This window comes from Canis lupus, chromosome X (assembly GCF_011100685.1).
Source record: "Canis lupus familiaris isolate Mischka breed German Shepherd chromosome X, alternate assembly UU_Cfam_GSD_1.0, whole genome shotgun sequence".
Classification (NCBI taxonomy): Eukaryota; Metazoa; Chordata; class Mammalia; order Carnivora; family Canidae; genus Canis; species Canis lupus.
In genome coordinates, this window is record NC_049260.1 from 13,573,539 (window position 1) to 13,594,669 (window position 21,131).

At 48.3% G+C, this 21,131-nt stretch overlaps 1 protein-coding gene across 2 annotated transcripts in view; it reads left to right on the top strand.

Annotated features, from left to right (window-relative positions):
- Positions 1-14: 14 nt before the first annotated feature.
- NHS (NHS actin remodeling regulator) overlaps positions 15-21,131 on the top strand; it is a 347,302-nt gene continuing 326,185 nt past the window's right edge. Inside the window, exon 1 of one of the 2 annotated variants that reach the window (XM_038586921.1) lies at positions 15-1,137. In XM_038586921.1, the coding sequence (XP_038442849.1) occupies positions 585-1,137 (553 nt within the window). In that variant the 5' untranslated portion in view covers positions 15-584. The remainder of the gene's footprint in view (positions 1,138-21,131) is intronic. The other variant, XM_038586920.1, reaches the window with a different exon arrangement.

Genomic DNA, 21,131 nt, shown 5'->3' on the forward strand with positions numbered 1-21,131 from the left:
CCTTTCCGAACCGTCCTCCCCGCCCAGAGAGGGAGTGAGATCCCGGGCGCAGTCGCTCCCCGGAGCGGCCGAGGGGCGCGCGGGGAGAGGCCTGCGCCGGGGTACTTTCAAACTGAGGCGCGCGCACACACTCACACCGAGACACACACACACACACCCAGACACACACGCACGCACGCACACACACACACATACACGCCCATTTATATAGGCGGCGGCGGCGGCAGCGGCCGGGGCGGCGGCGGCGGCGGCGAGGCAGGAATGATGGAGCTGAGCCAGCCGACCCGGCTGGGAAGCAAGTGAGGAGAGCCCCGGCGCACCCCGGGATTTCTGTGCCCCGCTCTTGTCATCCTACCCAGGCAACGGTGCGCCCGGAGGAGGACCAGGTGGACTGATTTGCTAGAGGGGCGGGGAGGAGGAGGAGACCAGGTGAGCGAGGAGCCCCCGCGCAGCCGGACCGCCCGGTCGCGCTTCTGCCCGACTCCCGCTCCCTCTGCGCCTAGGTGGGCGCGCCGGGTTCCCGGGTTCCCCGCTCGCAAGGGGCGCCTCCAGGAGACCAGAAAGTCGCCGCCCGGCTTCGCGGGATGCCTTTCGCCAAGAGGATCGTGGAGCCGCAGTGGCTGTGCCGGCAGCGGCGCCCGGCGCCCGGCCCGGCGGAGGACGCGAACGGAGGCAGCGCTGACCCGCCGCCGCCCCTGCAGCCGCCCGGCCGACGGGACGAGGCCGTGGCGCCGGGGCCGGAGGATCCTCCCCGCGCGCCCCCCGCGCCTCCCGGGCCGCCGCCGCCGCCGCCGCTGCCCGCGCCGACCGACCAGGCGCAGCCGCCGCACGGAGAGGCGCCAGCGGCGGGCGAGGAGAGCGCGGCGGGGGTCGCCGAGGCGGCGTCCGCGGCCGGCGAGGCGTCCTCGGCGGCGGCGGCGGCCGTGCTGCTCATGCTGGACCTGTGCGCGGTCAGCAACGCCGCGCTGGCCCGCGTCCTCCGGCAGCTCTCGGACGTGGCCCGGCACGCGTGCAGCCTCTTCCAGGAGCTCGAGAGCGACATCCAGCTGACCCACCGCCGCGTCTGGGCGCTGCAGGGCAAGCTCGGCGGCGTGCAGCGCGTCCTCGGCACGCTGGACCCCAAGCAGGAGGCAGTGCGTGAGTACCGCGCCGTCCGCCCGCCGGGCGCTCCCTCGGCCGCCGCACCCTCGCGCCCTCCCCGGCCGCCGCAATCCCAGCCCCGCGGCGCCGCGCCCGCCGCAGCTTGCACCTTCCTCTCGCCTCCCCACCCCGCCCCTCCCCTCCCCTCCCCCGGGACCCACCCCAGTCCGCCCGGTGCCGGGAGTTCCCGCTGGGCTGGAGGCAGGGATGCAGTCGCGATGGGGGAGAAAGTTAAAGGGGCGGCCTGGGAGCTCGTCGGCAGCCGCGGGGCCGCCGGAGGCAGAGGGATCTGTCATTCATTCCCGGGACTCGCCTTCCCCGACTGTCCCCGGGTCGGGGCCGGGGGGGGGGGGGGGGCGGCGGGGATTGGTGCAACTTTAGAGGTTTCCAGCAGCCCAGCCCCGAGCCCTGCAGCAGTCCCCCCCGTGCGTGCCTGGGGGGCTCGAGGAGTAGCGAGCGCCCTTTTAGGGCGTCTGTAACGCTGTAGCGGTCTTGTCACTCTTGCTGTTCCCTCGGGGTCTGCGCCGAGCCCCGAACTTGTGCCTTGCGCTAGCGTGCGACGGAGCGCGGCGCCGCTCGCCTCGCCAGTGAAGTCCGGAGCCTCTGCTCTAACCCGGTGGCCCAGCGAGGCCGCGGCGACGGCGACGGGCGTGGAGGGAGCAGTGTCCCCGGCGCCGGGCATCTTTCCTGCGCCCTCCCTCCGGCACAGGGCGCCGACCAGCGGAGGATCCCGGAGGCGTGTCCCCGCGCCCCCTCTCCCCCACCGGGCACCGGCGCCCAGACCGCCCCCCCCCCCGCGTGTGGCAGACCCTCGGGCGTCCTTGCCGCCCTTTAACTTCACTCTTGCGACGCCCTCCGACTGCCGGCAGCGGGCCTTCTGTGGCCTCGGCCCCCGGGGCGCTCCGGGGCGCCCCTGCCGCGCGGTCGGGCAGCTCAGGCGGCGGCCGGATCCTCAGGAGCGAACCGACGATGGGCGGGGGCCTGGGCCGGCGCGCCGCTCCCCGGGCGCCTAGTCCGGCTGCGACGCTCGCGCCGAAGGTGATGTCAGCGGCTCTGCCTTACATAAGAAGCTTCCCCCGGTGCCGCAGCAGCTGCGCCCGAGCGCGGTGGCCGCGGAGCGCGAGGCGGGGGCGCTGGCGCGGCATCCTTCCTCGGGGATTTCCGGGCACCTCTGCCCCGCGGCCCGGCCCAGCCTCCTCGCCGCCGCTCCCCTCCCGCGCACCCCCCCAACAAAAACCCCTTTGCACCGCGCCCCGGGAATCCGCCGCTTTTCTGCAATAACAATAATAATAAGCGTAATGAATAAATGATGTGCGCGATCGGTTTTCGCAGCTATAAAAGACCCAGAGTTGGGTTAATGACTGGTTGTTTAAAAGGGCAATTCCGGGATGAGTTCTGGAAAGAATTAGGACTGCCGTAGGCCAAGTCGTATTTTACTTTTGGGACTTGAAATGAGCGCTTTAATCCTGCCTCCTTTTTTTAAACCCCAAACCACACAGCAGGGACAAGCCCTTCACTTTCTAGAGCGCTGATATCTGGGGAGTGCGGTTGGGGTGAGTGGTGATTTCACTTCAAAAGAACTGGAGGGAAGTTTTGCAGACTGTTAAGTGGTGCGTACATATGTGTGTGTGTGTGTGTGTGTGTGTGTGAGACATCGCTCCTCAAATTAGATCTCACACAAGTGAAACTCAGTGCTGGAGCAAAATGTGCCCCCTTCTCCCCTATTTCTTTTTTATTTATTTTTTTTATGATTTATGTATTCATGAGAGACAGAGAGGCAGAGACACAGGTAGGGGGAGAAGCAGGCTGCCTGCGGGGAGCCCAATGCAGGACTCGATCCCAGGACCCCGGGATCACGCCCTGGGCCGAAGGCAGAGGCTCAACCCCTGAGCCACCCAGGTGTCCCTCTCCTCTTTCTTTAGAGACAGCAGTGGGCAGTTATGTATCTGGGATTTAACACAGTTCTTTCAGGCCCTTTTACAGGAATACAAACTAATGGTTGACGGAGAAAAGGTGATTTTTGAGGACTATATACTCTTTATGTGTATTTATACAAGAATGGTTAAAGATAGGGCTAATTAATACCCAGGGATGGATTCAAATCTCCTATTACTTTTGAATTTTTTTTTCTAAACTGTAGCCCCACACTTTGTGTCCAGACCTTTCTCTTCTCTTGTCCATATAAACTTGAGATGGCATGGTTGTCATTCAATGTCCCAGAAAACATTACTTTTGGAAAGAAGAGCACAATCCTGTGTGTTTTCATTTGCGTTTCCTAGCATGCACACACAGAGACGGGGGATTTCTGTGTGAGTAGTTTATTTGAGAGGGGGTTCCAGACAGCCCAGGGGGGTGAGGAGTGCGGAGGTGGGTCAGGGAGGGGAGGAGAGCTCCTGAATGTTGTGGGCTGTTTATCGCTGCTGTGGAGAACGGAGGGAGGTTTAATCCTGCACACACCTCAGACTCGGTCCACTGAAGAGGGAGGAAACTGGAGTATTTACCCAATGACTTCTACCCCTCGCTGCTGGAAAGTAGCATTTGGAGCATGAACTCCAAGGCTCCTGGGCCAGGTAGAGAGTTGCAAGCCTGTGTTGAGACAGGAATGTCTGAGGTGGGGGGCAGAGGGGTTCCGGGTGGGGTGCCAGTGGCATCTACTACATCATGCATCTCCCTTCAGCACTGCTCAGGGCCTAGGCCAGTTTCAAAGGGACAGGAAACCTAAAAGTAGCTCATGCTCCCTCTTCCTCTCATTTGAAGGTGGCTGGGCACCTCCATACCGCCTGGATAGCCTTCCCACCCTGATCATTGTCCCTCTGTAGCCTGTGTGCTGCTTCATCTGTGCACAGCTGCTTTCTCTTGCCTTCAGCCAGGCTAGGGTGGTTGTTGCAGGGGTGACATGATCTGACTGAGACTTTAGTGAAATCACTCTGGAGGCAAATCTGGAGGCTGGTAGACCAGTTGGTGATGGTGGTCAGGACTAGGGAGGTATCTATAGGGACGGTGAAAAGTGGCAGGATTCTGAATTCATTTTGGAAATAGAATTGACAGGATTTATTAATTGGATTGGATGTGAAGTATGAGTGGAAAAAATGATTATGGATGACTTCTAGGTTTGTTTGTTTGTTTGTTTGTTTTTTGGTCTTAAACAGCTTGTAGGAGGTGGTAGTGTTTCCAGAAATGGGTAAGGTTAGTTAGGAAGAGTGGCTATTCTATTATGTGTGTGTGGTAGGGCATCAATCGTTTTTTATTTTTTGCCGTGTTAACTTGAGATACCTGATGTGTCTTAGACCATTAGATGTGTGAGTCCCGAGCTCAAGAGAGAGGCCCAGACAGGAGATGTGAGACGTACAGATGGAGATGGCTGGCGGGCTGCTGAGCTGCTGGGGGGACGGACAGGGTGCCCCTATATGATTCCGTGGATTTTTCGCAGTGCACGGCATAGTGAGGTCCTCCGCTGAGAGGGTGCTGGTAATGTGAGGAGAGAAGGCTGGGTGTTAATGTTGTCTCAGGGAGGGAGCATGGATGCAGTAAGGAAGTGTAGCAGGATTACCTGGCTGTGTTGAGAGCCTTCTGAGATTTATGGTCATAAACTTGAAGTAAGTCCAGCTTTTCAGTCACTAAAACCTGAGACTTAGGAATTACTTCATGAGCCTCGACCCCAAGCCATTCATCCTTAGACATTTTAATGTCGTTGGCTTTTTCGTTGCTGTTGATTGTATTTAGTTACTGAGTTTTAAAGCAAGTTTTGTAGTGAACTTTAACATTCCTACAGAAAAGTGCAGACACCATAAATGTACAGTTTGGCTAATTTTCATAAAGTGAACAACTCCGGTAACCATCTCCCAGATGGAGAAATAAAACATTACTGGAGCCTGAAACATCCTCCCCAGGCCCTTTACCAGTCACCCTCCCCCTACGCAGAGGTAACCTCTATTCTGACTCCTACCCCCATCAGTTAGATTGTCCTGCTTTTGGACTTTATGTAAGTGGAGTCACATAGTAAATGCTTCTTGGGTCTAGCACTGTTCACTCAGCATTACGTTCATAAGAATCCTCGATGTTGTTGCATATACAGCAGATTGTTCATTCTCGTTGCTGAATGAAATTCCACAATCCGTTGATCCGCTCTCCTGATGATGGACCTTTGGTTGTTTCCAGTTTAGGGCTATTGCCACAAACATTTTTTTTTAAACACGTGTTTTGACGAGCTAATGTATCCACAGCTGTCTGGTATATAAGTGGAATATGTAAGAGTGGAATTGCAGGAGCTCGGGATGGATGTTTGGCTGTAGTAGCTACTGCCTACCGGTTTTCTCAACTGGTTGTACCAACTGATATTCCCAGAAATAGAGGGAGTTCCAGTCGGAACTCCACAGCCTCACCAACACTGGGTACTGTCTTTTTAACTGTCTTTTTAACCCTGGTGAGTAGGTAATAAAGATCTCATTGTGATTTTCATTTGCATTTCTCTGATAGCTTGTGAGATTGAGCACCTTTTCTATATATTTTTGGCCCTTTGGATATGCTGTTTTCTTAACTGCCTGTTCACAGCCTTTGCTCATTTTTCAGTGCCTTTTAAAATCGTCTTGTAGGGGTGCCTTAGTGGCTCAGTCAGTTAAGCGTCTGCCTTTGGCTTAGGTCATGATCTCATGGTCCTGGGATCCAGCCACGTGCTCTCTGCTTAGCGGGAGTCTGCTTCTCCCTCTCCCTCTGTGCATGCACGCCCTCTCTCTTGCATGCCCATACGCTCTCTCTCAAATAAATAAATAAATCTGTAAAAAAAAATACAATTGTCCTGTAGATGTTCTTTATATAGTGTGGATGTGAATCATGTGTGTGCTCTAGATACCGCAAATACCTTCTCTACCTCTATGGCTTGCCTCTTTACTCTCAGTGTTATCTTTTGGTGAGCAAACATTCTTACTTTTATGTAGTTTGGTTTATTAATCTTTGTCTTTACATCTAGTGTTTTTTGTGTTCTGTTCTCTTTGCTCTTAAATTCCTCACTGACCCCAAGTTCATAAAGATATTCTTCTATGTTCTAGATGGTTTTTTGTTTTGCCTTTGTCATTTACATGCATGAGTCATATGGCGTTGATGTTTGCAAATGATGTGAGATAGGGGGTCAAGATTAATTTTTTCCGTATCGATGCCCAATTAATCCATTGCCACTTACTAAAAAGACCATCATTTCTCTCCATTGCACTGCAGTGACACTTTTGTTCTCTACTGAGCAGTTTGATTTTATTTTTTAGTTGATATTGAGTTCTGCTATATGTCAGGCCTTGTGGTAAGATATTTATATGAATTACCTTATTTAACCTTCACGATAACTCTGTGAGAGAGGTACTATTATTTTTCCACTTTGCTGAGGGTTAGCAGCTTGCTCTGGGTAGCCACAGCTGGAAAGTGCTAGAGCCTAGATTTAGGATCCAGGTCTGAGTCCACAAGCTATGTTCCCAAGCACTAGACTTTTCTTCCATGCTCTGCTGTGCAAATCCAGGGAAATTACTATATTAAAATCAAGGCCCTTCTCCATATGCTTCTGTCCATGTGACAGGCTCCATCTCTTGCTCTTCTACCCAATGTCCCTCTCTGCCTTCTCCATCCATTACCCTCATCCAGTCATACTGAACTACTGGGTGTTCCCCAACTTGCCAAGCTTTCTCATTCTTCATGCCTATGTGTATACTACTCTTTCCTTCTGGAACATTTCACTGGCTAATTACTACTCATTCTTTGCTACTCAGCCAACAAATCACCTTCTCCATGAAGTGGAACCTCATTCCTTGCTTACCACCTCCCCACCAACAAGTTTTCTAGAACTGTGTGCTAACTTTTATCATAGCTTTTCTCCTTCTGAACAGCAGAACGTGTTGGTCCTCTGTCTGTATTCCTTCAGCCCTCCCCTCTCAGGCTGAAGGCTGCCTACTGTAAACTCCTGACTCCGCCTTGGCCTTTTTTTCCCTTGGCCAATGGACCATGGTTGATCTTGAACCCAGGGAAAGCCGGAAGTGCTGGTGAGTTAAATGCCCTGAAGCAGTAGCCAACCAACGATGGATAGGGCACTGGTGAACGAATGCGCCAGTTTCCTTGCATGTTGTACACCGTCTCTCAGAGTTCCCCAGTAGGATTGAGCACTAGTTGACCACAGTGCTGACTTATTTGATAATGTACTGTGTATTCTCTGCTTTCCTTTCTCCATCTCACTTTCTCATTCACCTGTGGATGGTTCTTGGGGTTGCCTTCCACAGAAACTGCTTGAACTTGGATTTGCACTCATAGGATCTGGGGAAACCAGCCCAAAACAATCTGTTTAATTTTTAAACTGAGGGGAAAGACCTAGGACCAGGAGTATAGTAGAGGTGATATTTCTCACTCTTTTTCCTTGAACTATATACCCCAGTATATATTAACCGCATGCCTGGCCCCTCCCAGACACTCTCCAGTGGGTCTGGAAATAACTTCTAACCCTTTAGAGGATATCTTCCTTGCTTCAGGGGTGAGAAGGGACACGGAAGGGACTCAAGTCTACTGTGATGGAGACCTGTCTGCTCAGTTCTTCAGTGTTCCATTGGCTAGCCTTTGAGAGTACTATTTATGGTTCTGTGTAATGGGGTCAGCGATGGCCTCAGGAGATCCAGACTCACTATTTGAGAAGCATAATTTCAGCCAGAGCAGACACAGAAACTGCTAAACTCAGAAAGATACTAGAAAGTCACACATTGGGTGGATCCATCATTTTGGGCGCATATGGTAATGCAAATCACAGGTTCACTGCGCTCTTGGAGGGATGATCCTTTCCCTCCCCCATTCTGTTCATTCAACCACTTGCAAAAACCCCTTGCAGTCTGGTTGATGTGTTTTTTGGATGTTTTAGTAACTGTGGTTAGATTTCCTTTCCTCCTGTCTCTGCTCGGCGAGCTTCTCTGATGCGTTAGGAGATCCTAACAGCTCCATTGAAAGCTGCTTTTAAATCCATCATGGAACAACTGAGAAGAAAGCAACCTTTCAAAGGTTAATAATTCATGGTTGTAATTTCCTCATAACTAGTAACAGCAACACATTTCCTTCTAGACTTTTCTTGTTGTACTGGATTGGGCTTTAAATCAAAACTACTGAACTGCTTTACCTAGGAAATCCTTGAGATTCTTTGGGGCTGATAATGCTAAGACGGTAACAAAAAAGATTCCTTTCTTCCTGTTTGTGGAGGCCTTTCCCACATAATACCATCAGGAAAGTGTAAATTCCACATAAGCTCTCAGAAATGTCTCGAGTCTCAGAGCTTCTGGTCTACCTTTAATGGGCATTACCTTGAAATTGCAATGACGTATGAAATCTCTCCTATTGTCCAAGAGTCTTAAGGATTCAAAGGATTCATTGGCTTCTTAGAACCCTGAAATTTTAGGGACAAAGACATTTTTAAGCGTAGTTGGAGTTTCATTTTGACAACTCAGTTTTATTTTTTTTTTCTTTTTACTATTTAAACTCATGGAACACGAGATTTTGCAGGACACTCTATTAAAAAGCCATGAGAAGAGTATGCCCAGAACAAGCCATCAATCACAAAAATTCCTGAAAGTTCTTTTTGTATCAAGAATTCCTCACAAATCATATCCTGATAAGAAGTGAAATAAAAAATTAATGAGGTGGGAGTGGTTTCTCAATGTAAGGCTCTCATTCTAAGGTCTAAATTTGCAGAAACAGGGTTCTGGAAAGCCCTTCTGCCAGACTGCAAGGCCACAAAAGGGCAGAGAGCCCGTCTAGCTCCTCTTTGTGAACGACTGAAATAGGCATGGTCAATAGTTGTTTGACATTAATGTCCATCACTCAGTTCACTAAGGAACACGAGAAGGTTCGTGTGTCCTGAAATAGGAATCTGAGGACCTGGGCATCTGTATGCTGAAAGATTACTTAATTGTGAAGTACCCTAGCCCTTGAATGTGAGACTAACCAAGAAGAGAATGACTGTAACAGGAGGTGGAGGATCTTGGATCTCAGGGTTGGGAAAGACCTCAGCACCCATCAAATCCACCCTGCCGCCCAGTGGCACAAGAGGACCCATATCCTTTCTTCGAATGAGTGCCCTGCTAGGGCTAAGGTGGCCCGGTGGCCCTTGCTATTTCAACCATTGCACGATGCCGTTGCTGCACCATTGCTTTCATGGCCTGTGCAACTCTGCTTTCCAGCAGCAGTTCTTTTGCACGAGGTTTCCTCTCTGCCATTGTGCACTTGGTATTTTGAACTTAAATTTCACAAGACTCCCCCATTGTCTCTGTTAAATTGAATCTTGCTTGCTTTGCTCTTTCATTTCCAATCAGTGGTGATGGTTTAAAATCTTGATTCACTGTGTCAGCTATTGCCCACAGCATTTTGCTCTCTGCAGACATCATAAACATGATTCTAGCCCATCATCCACATCTTTGATAAAATGATTGTTCAGATGGACTCAAGGCCAGAGTCCCCTGGCAGGCAGTACTAGCAGTGTCCCTCCAACTTGACGTCTCTTAATCAACATTCCTCGGGCACCATTGTTGCAGCAACCACAAATGTACCCCCCACCTTCCCATTCAAACCACATTTCTTCACCTTGCCCACAAGATCTATCATCATGAGCAATTGTCAAATGGTTTGCTGAAATCAAGATACCATATGTCTCTAGCATTCCTTTGATCTCCCAGTCTAATAACCCTACTCAGGAGGGGAATAAGGTTAGTCTGGCTCAAACTGGACTCACTCGCAGCCATCAGAGGGGCCATTTACATTTTCTCATTTAGAATGGATAAAGAGGTCATTCGGGGGAATTGGCCCCAGAGTGACTGCAGCATAGGACTGCAAGGGGACTCTCTGGGTCCTCGGGTCCGTTTCTCTGACTCCAAAGTGCCTGGTTTGTAAAAGGCATTGAATTAGAGTGCTTATGTCTTTCTTTCAGGATAGCTGGTGAGAACCCCACGTCCTGGTCGTCTGTTGCTTAAGGAAAGGTTTGGAAGTCATGACGTTCGGCGTTTGCTTAGGCTCCTTTTGAGTAGGGTTGGCAAGCGTCCAGTTTATCTAATTGTTGAGAAGCAGGTGAGTATGTGGCTAAGGGCATGGGCTCTGAAGTCAGACCACGAGGGTTCAAATCCCAGCTCTACCCCTTCACAGTTATAGGACTTTGGACAATTTCCTGAGTATTTCTTCTTTTTTGTCTGTTATGGGATGGAGATAAAAACACTGCCTACTGCATCCGGTTGTTGACAGGATCCAAGGAGTCACCGTGGACGGACCCTGAGACCTGTGCCTGGCCCATGGCGAGCCCTGGTTCATTAACTGGCTCTTATTTTATTGGTGTTCTAATTGGATCATGCAGCGTGGGAGGCATGTGTTAATTTTCTCCAAGTAGGTGAAACCTGTGCCTAAATCTGTGCCGTGCTGGGGGAAGGGGACAGCTGAGCAAGCAGTGCTGTGTCCCTCTGCACGGTCAGACAGCTATTAAGATTTCTGGCTCTTTGTGGGCTCTTTTTCTTCTGCAGAGAAGTTTGGAAATAAAAAACATTTGACCTGTACTCTCACGGTTTAAGTGCATGCATCTGCTCTCTGCCAGGCACTGCTGTAGGCACTTGAGTTTCATTAGTGAGCAAAAAGTTACCAAGAGCTTTCAGTGGAGGGAGACAAACCATAAAGAACAAACACAATACCTTTCAGGGGATTACAAAGCATGTCAGGAGGTGTGTGATGGGCAGAAAGCAACGAGGGCAGGGTGAGGGCCAGCCAGGGGATGGGTGTGGGGTTGCTGGTGCCAGTGGTGTGGTCAGGCGGGCCTCGGGCCTCGTTAAGGAGGCAGCGCAGATTGGAAAGAGGTGAGGGAGTTAGTGATGCAGGCAGCTGGAGGCAGGGGGCTCTAGCAGAGGGAACCGGAGCCCTGAGGTGCCAGCAAGCTTGGCTTGGTGGGGAGATGGCAAGGGGGCAGCATGGTGGGTGTGGAGGGGGTAAGGAGAAGGGGGGGGAGAGCAAGCCGGGGAGGTGGGGCAGAGGGTGGCTCCTGGAGGGTCTAGTAGGCTGGGGTGAGGATTTTGCCTTTCACTCTGGGTGAAATGGGGTAGCATGGATCACTTAGGAGTAGCATGGATCACTTAGAATTGAAAAGGATCCCATTGGCTATTGTGATGTGAAAGGGCTGGGGCTGGGGCTGGGGCTGGGAGACAGGAGGCAAGAGGTAGAAGTAGAAGCAGGGAGAGCAAGTGAGCACCTGTTGCAATTTTCCTGGTGAGACCTGGTGCTGGTTTGGCAGAAGTAATGAGAAGTGGTTGGATCCACTTTAGAGCAGTTGACATTTTTTTTTTTGTTTGTTTCATGTTTTAGGGCTAGGCAATGCGACCCACACAGAAGGGTCAAATTTCAAATTGAAAAGGAAAGGAAAGCTCTCCTCCCCTCTTACCCTGCCAGGCTTGCTTCAAAGGAAACCATGTTACAACGTGTTGTACTCCTTCTAGGAGAAGCACAAGCAAATTCTCACACACATCTAATGCTTTTCCTAAAGCCACTTTTGAATGTCGAGGAAGTCGGCACTTCTAGAGTCTTGTTGATTAATCTTATTTTGCTGTTTTGGAAACATTTAAAAGGTATTCTAACTAATACTCTTTAAAAAAAATCAAGGTATAATTTCCACGCGATGAAATGCACAGCCATCAAGGGTGTCGTTTGATGAGTGTTCACAACTGTATTCGCCTGTGTAACCCACGCCCCTATTGAGATTGACACTATTCCCTTGCTCCAGATAGATCATGCTTGTTGGAGTTAGGAGAACAGCGTTAGAGCTCTGGTGCCCTCATGCTAGCCCCGACCGGGCCTGGTGTGTATGACTGTGCACATGGAAGAAAATGTTTCCACGGGGGCTTCAGGGTTCTCCAGTAGGATCATACTGAGAACTAGTGACTCCATGGAGAAGATTTTCTTTTTTCTTTCTTTCTTTCTTTCTTTCTTTCTTTCTTTCTTTCTTTCTTTCTTTCTTTCTTTCTTTCTTTCTTCTTTCTTTCCTTCCTCCTTCCTTCCTTCCTTCCTTCCTTCCTTCCTTCCTTCCTTCCTTCCTTCCTTCCTTCCTTCCTTCCTTTTCTTCTTTCTTCTTTCCTTTTTCTTTCTTTCAAGATTTACTTATTTGAGAGAGTGCGTGTGCACACACAGGAGAGAGGGGCAGAGGGAGAGAATCTTAAGCCGACCCCCAGCTGAGTGCAGAGCCTGATGTGGGGCTCGATCCCATGACCCCAAGAATCATGATCTGAGCCGAAACCAAGAGTCAGACGCTTAACTGAGCCACCCACGATTTTCAAGACAAATTGCAATGGTGGAGTTTCCTCACTTGGGTCTGGTGGCACTGGCTGTTTATGACATCTTGGTGCTGAGCTTTAGGGAGGATCTGGGACAAGGATAAGAATCTGGCCTCAGAGACCTCAGGATTAACTTAGAAATAGGAGTTTCTCTAAGATAAAGCTAAAATAACATTGTAAAGGATGTGGAAAAAAAAGGAACGTGTTAATCTTAGGCAAATTTCTAAGTAGCAGGGAATACTGATTTGTACATGTGTTTTCAGCTGATGCTGATGCTTGAAAACTAGATAGAGGATGAAGGAAGCTTTTAAAAAATCTGATTTCTGATTATCCTAAGTGCGTTTAGATTTGCAAAATAAGAAGCCCTATTCTGGAGTTCAGCTACTCTTGATTTTTAATGCTAGACATCTGAGGGAGGGAAGAGCCAGTAGCTATGAGGAGGGATGACAGCCAGTGAGACATAATGTTCATTAGAATTTAATATCAATATTTATGTTTCTCTCCAGCGTGCATCTGGACTCTGTTCCTGGAGCCTGTATTTATATTTTAATAATGCAAGTAAAGCTGTATTTTCCTTTTTAATTTCGCATCAGTTCTACTGCCTCAGCCGGCCTCCTCCTCACCCCACCTCACCCCTGCAGTGCTTCAACTGCAAGATGGCACATGTTTATTGAAAGTTCGATTCTAGAGATTAACTTCGAGGGGGGAAAAGTACGGCATGAATAAATACTACAGAGATCCTTTTCCGTGAGGAGCCAAGGGCCTTCTGCTTCACCAACAGGAGCGATGGATGGATGGATGGATGGATGCTTCAGCGTTTGGGGCAGTGTAGGGGAACGTAGGCAAACCAAGAAGAGACCCTGGCAGGTTTCCTAAGAGTTTCACTTGGGTTAAATGCCTTCTGCGTGAGACAAGAGATGCTGGAACTCTGCGCAGGTATCAGATGTCACGAGTGCTCATCTGGCAAAGTTTTAACCTTTGCTAATTAAAACTAATCCAATTGCACGAAGAAAAATACATTGCATAAGGTTGCTGCTTGTGTGGCTTTACTTTAACTCTTTGCCCCAAATCCTGAGACCGGTGAACCTCAGGCTGGTGATGGGCTGGGAAGAGATGGTGAGAAATGGGATTCACTTGCAAATACACTTGAGTAGACGGTGAGCAGGCCAGGGAATTAAGGGTATTGGCTTGTCACTGTAAATTTCAAGCTCTTTCGAGTTTTCTTGATTCGTCAACTTCAAAGGTTTTAATGACTGTTGAGTGAGAAGGAAACTTAAAAGAAAAACAGAGAGACCCTTTTCTCTGCTTTTTACCTTGTACTTTGTTTTCTTTCCAAGTAGATCTGTATGCTTTTCTGTGGCCTGGTTAGCTTGGTCGGATCAAGCCCCGCACTCGGGAAGCTTAGGTTCAAGGTTTGCTCCCCGAGAGTCTGGAGTTTTGTCACGAGCACCAGCTCTGATCTGAATCCTGGTCACTTTTCTAGTAGACATGTATGTTGGCCTTTGATTCTCACAGTTCCACCACTTGCCAGCGGTGCAGTGTTAGACAGATTCTTCATTTCTGCGCCTTAATGTTCTGATCTGTGAAATGGGGACACTATCAGTGCCCAGCATGTAGGATCATCGTAAAGACGAAGCAAGTCAACTCATGGCCAGTGCCAGCAACGTGCGGCACACACACAGACTACATAGTACGGGCTAATATGTGTGTGCCCGTGGGTGCTACTATTTTTGTTGCTGTTTCATCGTGATTATTATCAGACGCTTGGGAAAAGGCAATAGGCATAAAGATGGATAAAACCCAGTCGCTGTGGCTCCTCAACCAGTGCAAATATTCTGGTCTGCTGGATGTGTGGTAAAAATGAGGACAGAAGAATGCCACCCTGTTTTCTGGCTTGGCTGGCCTAACTCATGTTGTGGAGCACTGCAAGAACAATTTAGCATCTGGCAGCCATTAGGCCCTCATTCCTGGGGGGCGTGGACTACTACGGCCGGCGGGGAAAGGCCTGGCCTGGCTTAGGCCGCGTGCCATCGTGGAAGTGGTGCCGAGCCTAGACACCCATGACCTTACTTTCTGGAACTGTGCGTATCTTCTCCCATAATGACATGTCCAGGGCTTTGTCCTCTGCTCATTGTAGGCAGACAATGGAACAGCCTGCAAAAGAGAGGAGATGACAGATCTGGGCAGACGGTGGCGGAGAACGCCTAGGGTGTTCACCCACTCCTGCCTTTCCTTCCTGGGTGCATCGCCAGACTACATTTCCCAGCCTCCCTTGCAGTTGGGCCGTACCATGTGACTAGGTTCTGTCCAATGGCTGTGGGAGGGATAATTGCGTCACCCTGGGATGGATGTATAAAAGCTCCTACATAGGCCTCCGCAGTTTTTCTTTTTCACTCTGCTGGCTGCTTGCGGGGGGGTTCCGCAGAGGACACCGAGGCCCTTAGGGATGGAAGGGCCACCAAATGGGAAGAGCCCCAGGTCCCTGAATCCCCACGTGAAAGGCTGGGTGCCAGCCCCCGATTGGATTGCTCAGGAGGGAGAAGTAAACTCAGGTTCTGTTTAGGAGCTCTTTGTTACGGCAGCCAGCGTTAGCCGACCCTGACGCATGCACAGGGGCACAGGGCGGGGAGGGGAAAGGGTTGCTTTTCCTGAAAATGCACAGATGATGAAAGGGCTCCCCGGGACTTGGTGTTCTTTAACCGAGTAAGAGAGGCACTAAGCTGTAGGATCTTCTCCTGAGCGACATAAAGAGTTTCTGGGGGTGACCCGAGCAGTGTGGCAGCTTCCTTCAAGTGAGGAAATGGAAATAAAAACTTGGTGACAGAGCTCCAGTTTCCGGAGAGATGTTGCTACCTGGAACTGGAAAGAATTCTCTCCCTCTCCCTGCAGGTATGAATGATATGCATATATTTGTAAAATTTTAAAGATCTCATTATAACACAAATACCAAAATGTGCACAAATCGTTAAGGGTAAAACGCAGTGAATTCTTACAAATTGAACACACCTCTATAGCCAGCACCTGGAACAAGAAACCACATTTGCAACCTTCTAGAAATGTCCTTGTCTGGTCATACCTTCCCAAGGGTAGTCGTTATCCTGACTTCTAAGAGCATAGATTATTTTGGAACCTTATGCACGTGCTTTTTTGTATCTGGATTTTTATTTTTTTGGCTCAAAATTGTATTTATGGGACTCGTTCATGTTGTTGCATGTAGCTGTGGTTTATCTTCATTGCTGTATAGGGTTCCTTTCTAGAAACATAACCACGATTTGTCTCTTCTACTTATTAATGGGCATTTGAATAATTTTCAGTTTTAGCTCTTTTGAATAACGTTGCTGTGAAATTTAGTGGACATTAGACTAGTTCCTGTCTTTTGATAAATATACCCACACATTTCTGGTCGGTAAAAACTCCCTGCCTCGTAGTTTTACCAGACTTTGTCCCTCACTAAGATACTTCAAGGCTGTGACAGTGACTGTTCTTATTCCTTGTCCTTTGACTGCTAGACTTAGCCAAAGTTTTGCTCTGTTTTTCTGTAATATAAAGATTATCACTGATTTTCAGTGGCAAAGTTTTGATGCCTGAGATGGAGGAAATGTGATCTCCTTAAAAGGACCTTTCTTCCCCCTCTTTTTAAATTAAAGCATAGTTATGGGGACTTTTGATTCTCAAACAAAGGCTCTTAACAAAGCCATGTTTCACAGCGCTTGCAAAGTCCATGTAATCGGAGTTTGACATTGGAATCCTGATTGGCGCAGCTTCAGCTCTTCCTCTGTGAGGAGAATCCTGTCAGATTTTCAAATTGCTTCCTTTCCTTGGGTTGGGAATGGAGGAGGAAGACTGGTGAGTTCTCTAATCACTTGGCTGGGTTAGCCTTAGAGCTATGGAGGGTTGCCTTCTCTGATTGCTCCACCATCAAGGTTTTATGCAAAATCAGGCAAAAACAGAGCATTTCCTCACAAGGGCAAGAAACAAAGAAGAGGGGAGGTTTTTCTGTCCCCCTGAGAGGGTTTCTCTGGGTCTCTGCTTTCAGGGCCTTGGATATCTGATCCACAAAGTAGCAATCCTGGCTAGATGGGGCTTTGTGGATTCTGGGGGTTGAAAAGGCCTCAAGCAAATTCTAAAACTGCCCACACGACTTTCTTTCAAATCCCTGACCCAGGTTCAGTTTCCCAGACTCCTTTGCTGAGGTTTGAGGTCCTGGATTCAGTCAGTGAATGGTGCACCCCCCTCAACCCCCACCCCAGAGGCTTCCTCACTGTTTGGTCTGAAACGACCATGATTGGAGAATTGAGGGGTGACTGTCTCAGTCCAGGGCCCCTCCTCCAAACATCCTGGGAATACCTGAGACCTCTTGGAGGGCCGGGCAGCCCCACGGCTGCCTTGCATTTCGATGGAATGTTTGGTTCACTTTGGGTGTGAAGGTATGTGAAGCCTTTACAGTGAAGTCTGAAAAATCGTTGTGAGAAGCCCCCAGGGGACCCTGCTGCAGAGTGACACACATCTGGGCCTTTGAGAGTGGGGTTTTATAATAAATTTGAACATGGCTTTAAACTTTACTATACTTTGCTCCATTCCTTTTCCTAACTAGAGGATAGATGAGCTGATTTTTCCATGAGGGAACTGCTTTGGACCATTAAGCAGGTTTTCTTCAAACATAGAAGTGACTTGACGTTTGGCTTTTAAAAACCAGAGGCCCTAGTGAGGCAGCTCTGTGAAGTCAGGAGTCGCAGGTGGGGAGGGGGGCCAGAGGATATGCTTTCCTTTACTTACTAGGTGTGAAATGCAGAACAAGAGGCCTTTGAGAATCCAGACTTACTCTGAGGACCTGGGTATCTCTTGCCTGAATCTACTGCACGTCCCAAGTGGCCTTTCTCATCTGTGGGGTGTAGCTGAGACCAAGGCTCAAAGTATTTTCTTCTTCACTCCTTTGACTTTTTGCCGTAGCCAACCCTGCCCCCGGCATTTGGAAGGTGGCTCCATTTTTGTCCTAGATGACTGTTATCAAGGGTATTCTTTTGGGGCACCTGGGTGGCGAGACAGCCCACAGATCAAGAAGCCCCTGCTGCGTGTCCAGCACAGCATATGGCTGTGGTGGATGTTCACATGTGTGATTGGGCAAGGCCAGGGCTGCCTGTCTGGCTGAAACTAATTAGTTGGTCAGTTGTAACTTAATAGTTTGGGGGGATACACTGATTATATAAAATAAGTTGTTCGCTATAGCGGGAGTCATTTTCTACATGGAGGCCTTTATTACCTAAACCCAAGAGATTCAGCTCATGGATACAGAGGCTTACCTAGCTCAGGGGTCATCCCTCTCTCTTCCATAGTGTTGCTTGGAGGTTGATGTAAATTAACTGTGAGTGAGTGACCTCAATTCAGATAAGTAATCACCCCAAATTAAAATAAATTGCCTTTTTTCCCCACTTACTCAAATAGGCCAAAATGTAAACATGATAATGATCAGGTTTGGGGTGGAAATGAGGATGGGGTGAGCGTAAGGGTGCTGTCAGCCGCTGCTGATGGAAGTGTGAATAGACCCACATTTTCAGGGAGGCAGTTGGCCTTTCTTTTATTTTTAAGGATTTTATTTATTTGAGAGACAGATCGCAAGAGAGAGCATGAACAGGAGGGAGGGGGAGAAGCAGGCTTCCCACTGAGCCGGGGCCCAACATGGGGCTGGAGCCCAGGACCCTGATCAGGACCTGAGCCAAAGGCAGATGCTTAACTGCCGAGTCACCCAGGCGCCCTACAGTTGGACTTTATGAAATTAATACACAAAAAAATTATACACCAGAGATTTCACTTCAGAATTCAACCTAAGAAAAATTATTGGAAAAGCAAAAGAATGAATAGATGCTTTATCATTGTTTATGATGAAGAAATATTGGGAATATCCTAAATGATTAACAATAGAAAATTGGTTGACAAGCAACATTACTACAAATTGCTACAGTGAAATACTCTACTGCCAGTAAAATGATACAAATGGATATTTATTGACTCCAAAATATGTTGGTGATACTTTCCAAAGTTTAATAGACTTGCTACCAGTCTGTAGATTATTGCATGTATATTAAGATATAGGAAGTATTTGACTTCCAAATCAGTATTTTTTTTTTTAAGAGTGGGAGAGCATGTGCACCTGCGACCAAGAGAAAGGACAAAGGGGGAGAAGAGAATCTCAAGCAGGCTCCACACCTGGCATGGAGCCCAATGCAGGGCTCGGTCTCATGACCCTGAGATCATGACCTGAGCCAAAATCCAGAGTCGGATGCCTAACTGACTGAGCCACCCAGCCACCCCACCAAATCAGTATCTTTAAAACATGTTTCGATCGTGATCCATGGTGAGAAATATACTTTACATTTGTGACTCTAGTAGATGGATGTATCAGAAACTTTAGTTTTATTGACAATACTTGCTTTTCTCTATGTGAGGCATTCTGATATACTTTTCTTTTCTTTACCATACAATCCTTATCCTTTTCTTCTCTACGCTATTCTACTTCATTCCAATTCTACTCCTCTTCTTTTGTCCCTTCTTCTGTTTCATTCTTTTAGGATGCTGGTCGTGACCCACTAAGTTGATTTCGTGATCTCCCAATGGGCCTCAAGCCACAGTTTGTAAAACACTGCTCTAGAATGTTAACAGTGGTTATCTCTGGCTGGTGGGATTATAGATAATTTTTTTTGAGAAGTGGGGGCCTTTTTTGCTTCTCTGTTTTACTTACATCATACAAAGGCTAATGAACATTTTTAAATGACATAATGATTCTATTTAAAAACAAATTGATACCCTGCAACTTTTTAGGAATGTACTGATTGTATAAAATAAGATGCCTGCTCCATAATTATCGGGCATTCGGAGTGTTCTGGGAACCTTAAAGAACATTATGGAGGGAAAAACATATCCATTGACACACATCATTTTACATAAGAGAATAACAAGAAAATGAAACATGACCTTACCTCTTTAAACTCAAAAGGTCACCAAGCGTCTCTACTTCTTGCTTTACTCCAGTGGTGTTGCATCAATTCTCTGGAATTTATTTATATTTCTGTTCCAGATTGCATTTTTCATGCTCATTCCCCACCTTAAAGGGGAAAAAGGATATTAAATTTATCAGAGTACTTTCTGGCCAGATTATCTTGGCTTACAGCACTGTCAAAGTTAGCCTCCTTTAAAGCTAAAGATGATTTTAAATGGAAGGTAGTCATTAAGAACTTAGGGCAGGAAGCAGAAGCTTTGCAGGAGGACAAGAAGAATCCCTGGCCTGAGCCAGAGCATTTCTCCATGGGCTTCCTGCTCCCAGTACACAGCTGGAAATCTGCGGAACAGCCCCAGGAACCCCACCCCCATCAGGGCCACACAAGCAAAAGGGAGCTCATAGAAAGTGAGCTTTCCCTCGCTCTTCTCTGGGAAAACCATTGATGGACAATGGGGCAGAGATTTCTGCAGAAAATTCTGTTTGTATAGAGTCCAAGTAAATCTGGGCACAGATGCCAACTGCAAAGAGTGGGGAGGGTGATGTGTTGGGTTGGGGCTGGGTAGAGGCTGGTCAGCATTTTCGGAGTAGAGGACATGAAGAGAGAAGGTTCCTGTCCTTGAAAGGAATTTATGACAGGAAATCTGATTGCTGAGAGTAATCGGGCAATGTTGAAAATGTTATGTGGAGCCCTGACCTTCTCAGGGAGAAGATTAAATTCAGTCTGTCTTTGAAACATTGTGAATAACATGTCAAAGTTATTCCCATGCCCATTTATTTATTCATTGATTATCCAGGTAATAATTCATCCATGTGGTTATTGGTTCATGTGTTCCTTCCTTCATCCATCCATTCATCCAGGCATCCACTTACGTGGCATTTCTTGACTTGGTGCGTTGTGTTGAGGGGCATGTGGCAATCACTGGGATGGGGGAAAGGAGCTTTGAAAGGAGGAAAAGGAGTTGTAGTTGAGTTGCTCACAGCCTGTTGAAGCGGACAGATGAGCAAATAACTAATTACCACATAGTGTGGGCAGTGCTACCAGAGGGACCAACCTGGCTTGATTCATGCAAAAGTAAATCTCCCCTTCAGGCCTAGATTCATGGAATGTTAGTCTGAAAGAAGCCTTAGAAAAACTGAATGGCTTGATGTTTTCCAAACTATATCTGCAGATTGCTGGGGTGCCATTCCAGGGAATGGAGGTGGGAGTAGGAGGGAGGAGTGAGAGGAAGGCTGAACAGATGGGGTTTAGCTTCCTTGAGAATCAGAGCAGGTGCCTTTTCATCTGTTTCATATAGTGAGGTTCCTTGTGGAGTATCGTTTGAGGAAAGGTATTGTCTGCTTACTGACATTTACAAAACACTGGGCCAGCCCACCATCTTTCCATGTTTCTCTGGTTTAAAAATTGGGGCCCAAAAAGGTAAAGTGATTTGCCCAAGGTTGTAAAACCGGTTAGTTAAAAATCCAGGAATAAGGCCTGGTTTTCCAATTTAAGTGGCCATTACTTCTGTATCCATCAACTTTTGCTGCGTAACAAATGATTGCAAAACTAAGTGGCTTAAAACACGCAGTTTTAGCCCACAATTCTATGAGTTGGCAATCTGGGTGGACCCGGTTGGTTGGTTTTCTGGTTTCAGCCAGGCTTGCCTATGTTGTGATGAGTTTCCGGTCAGCTGGAAAGTCACCTGGGAACTAAC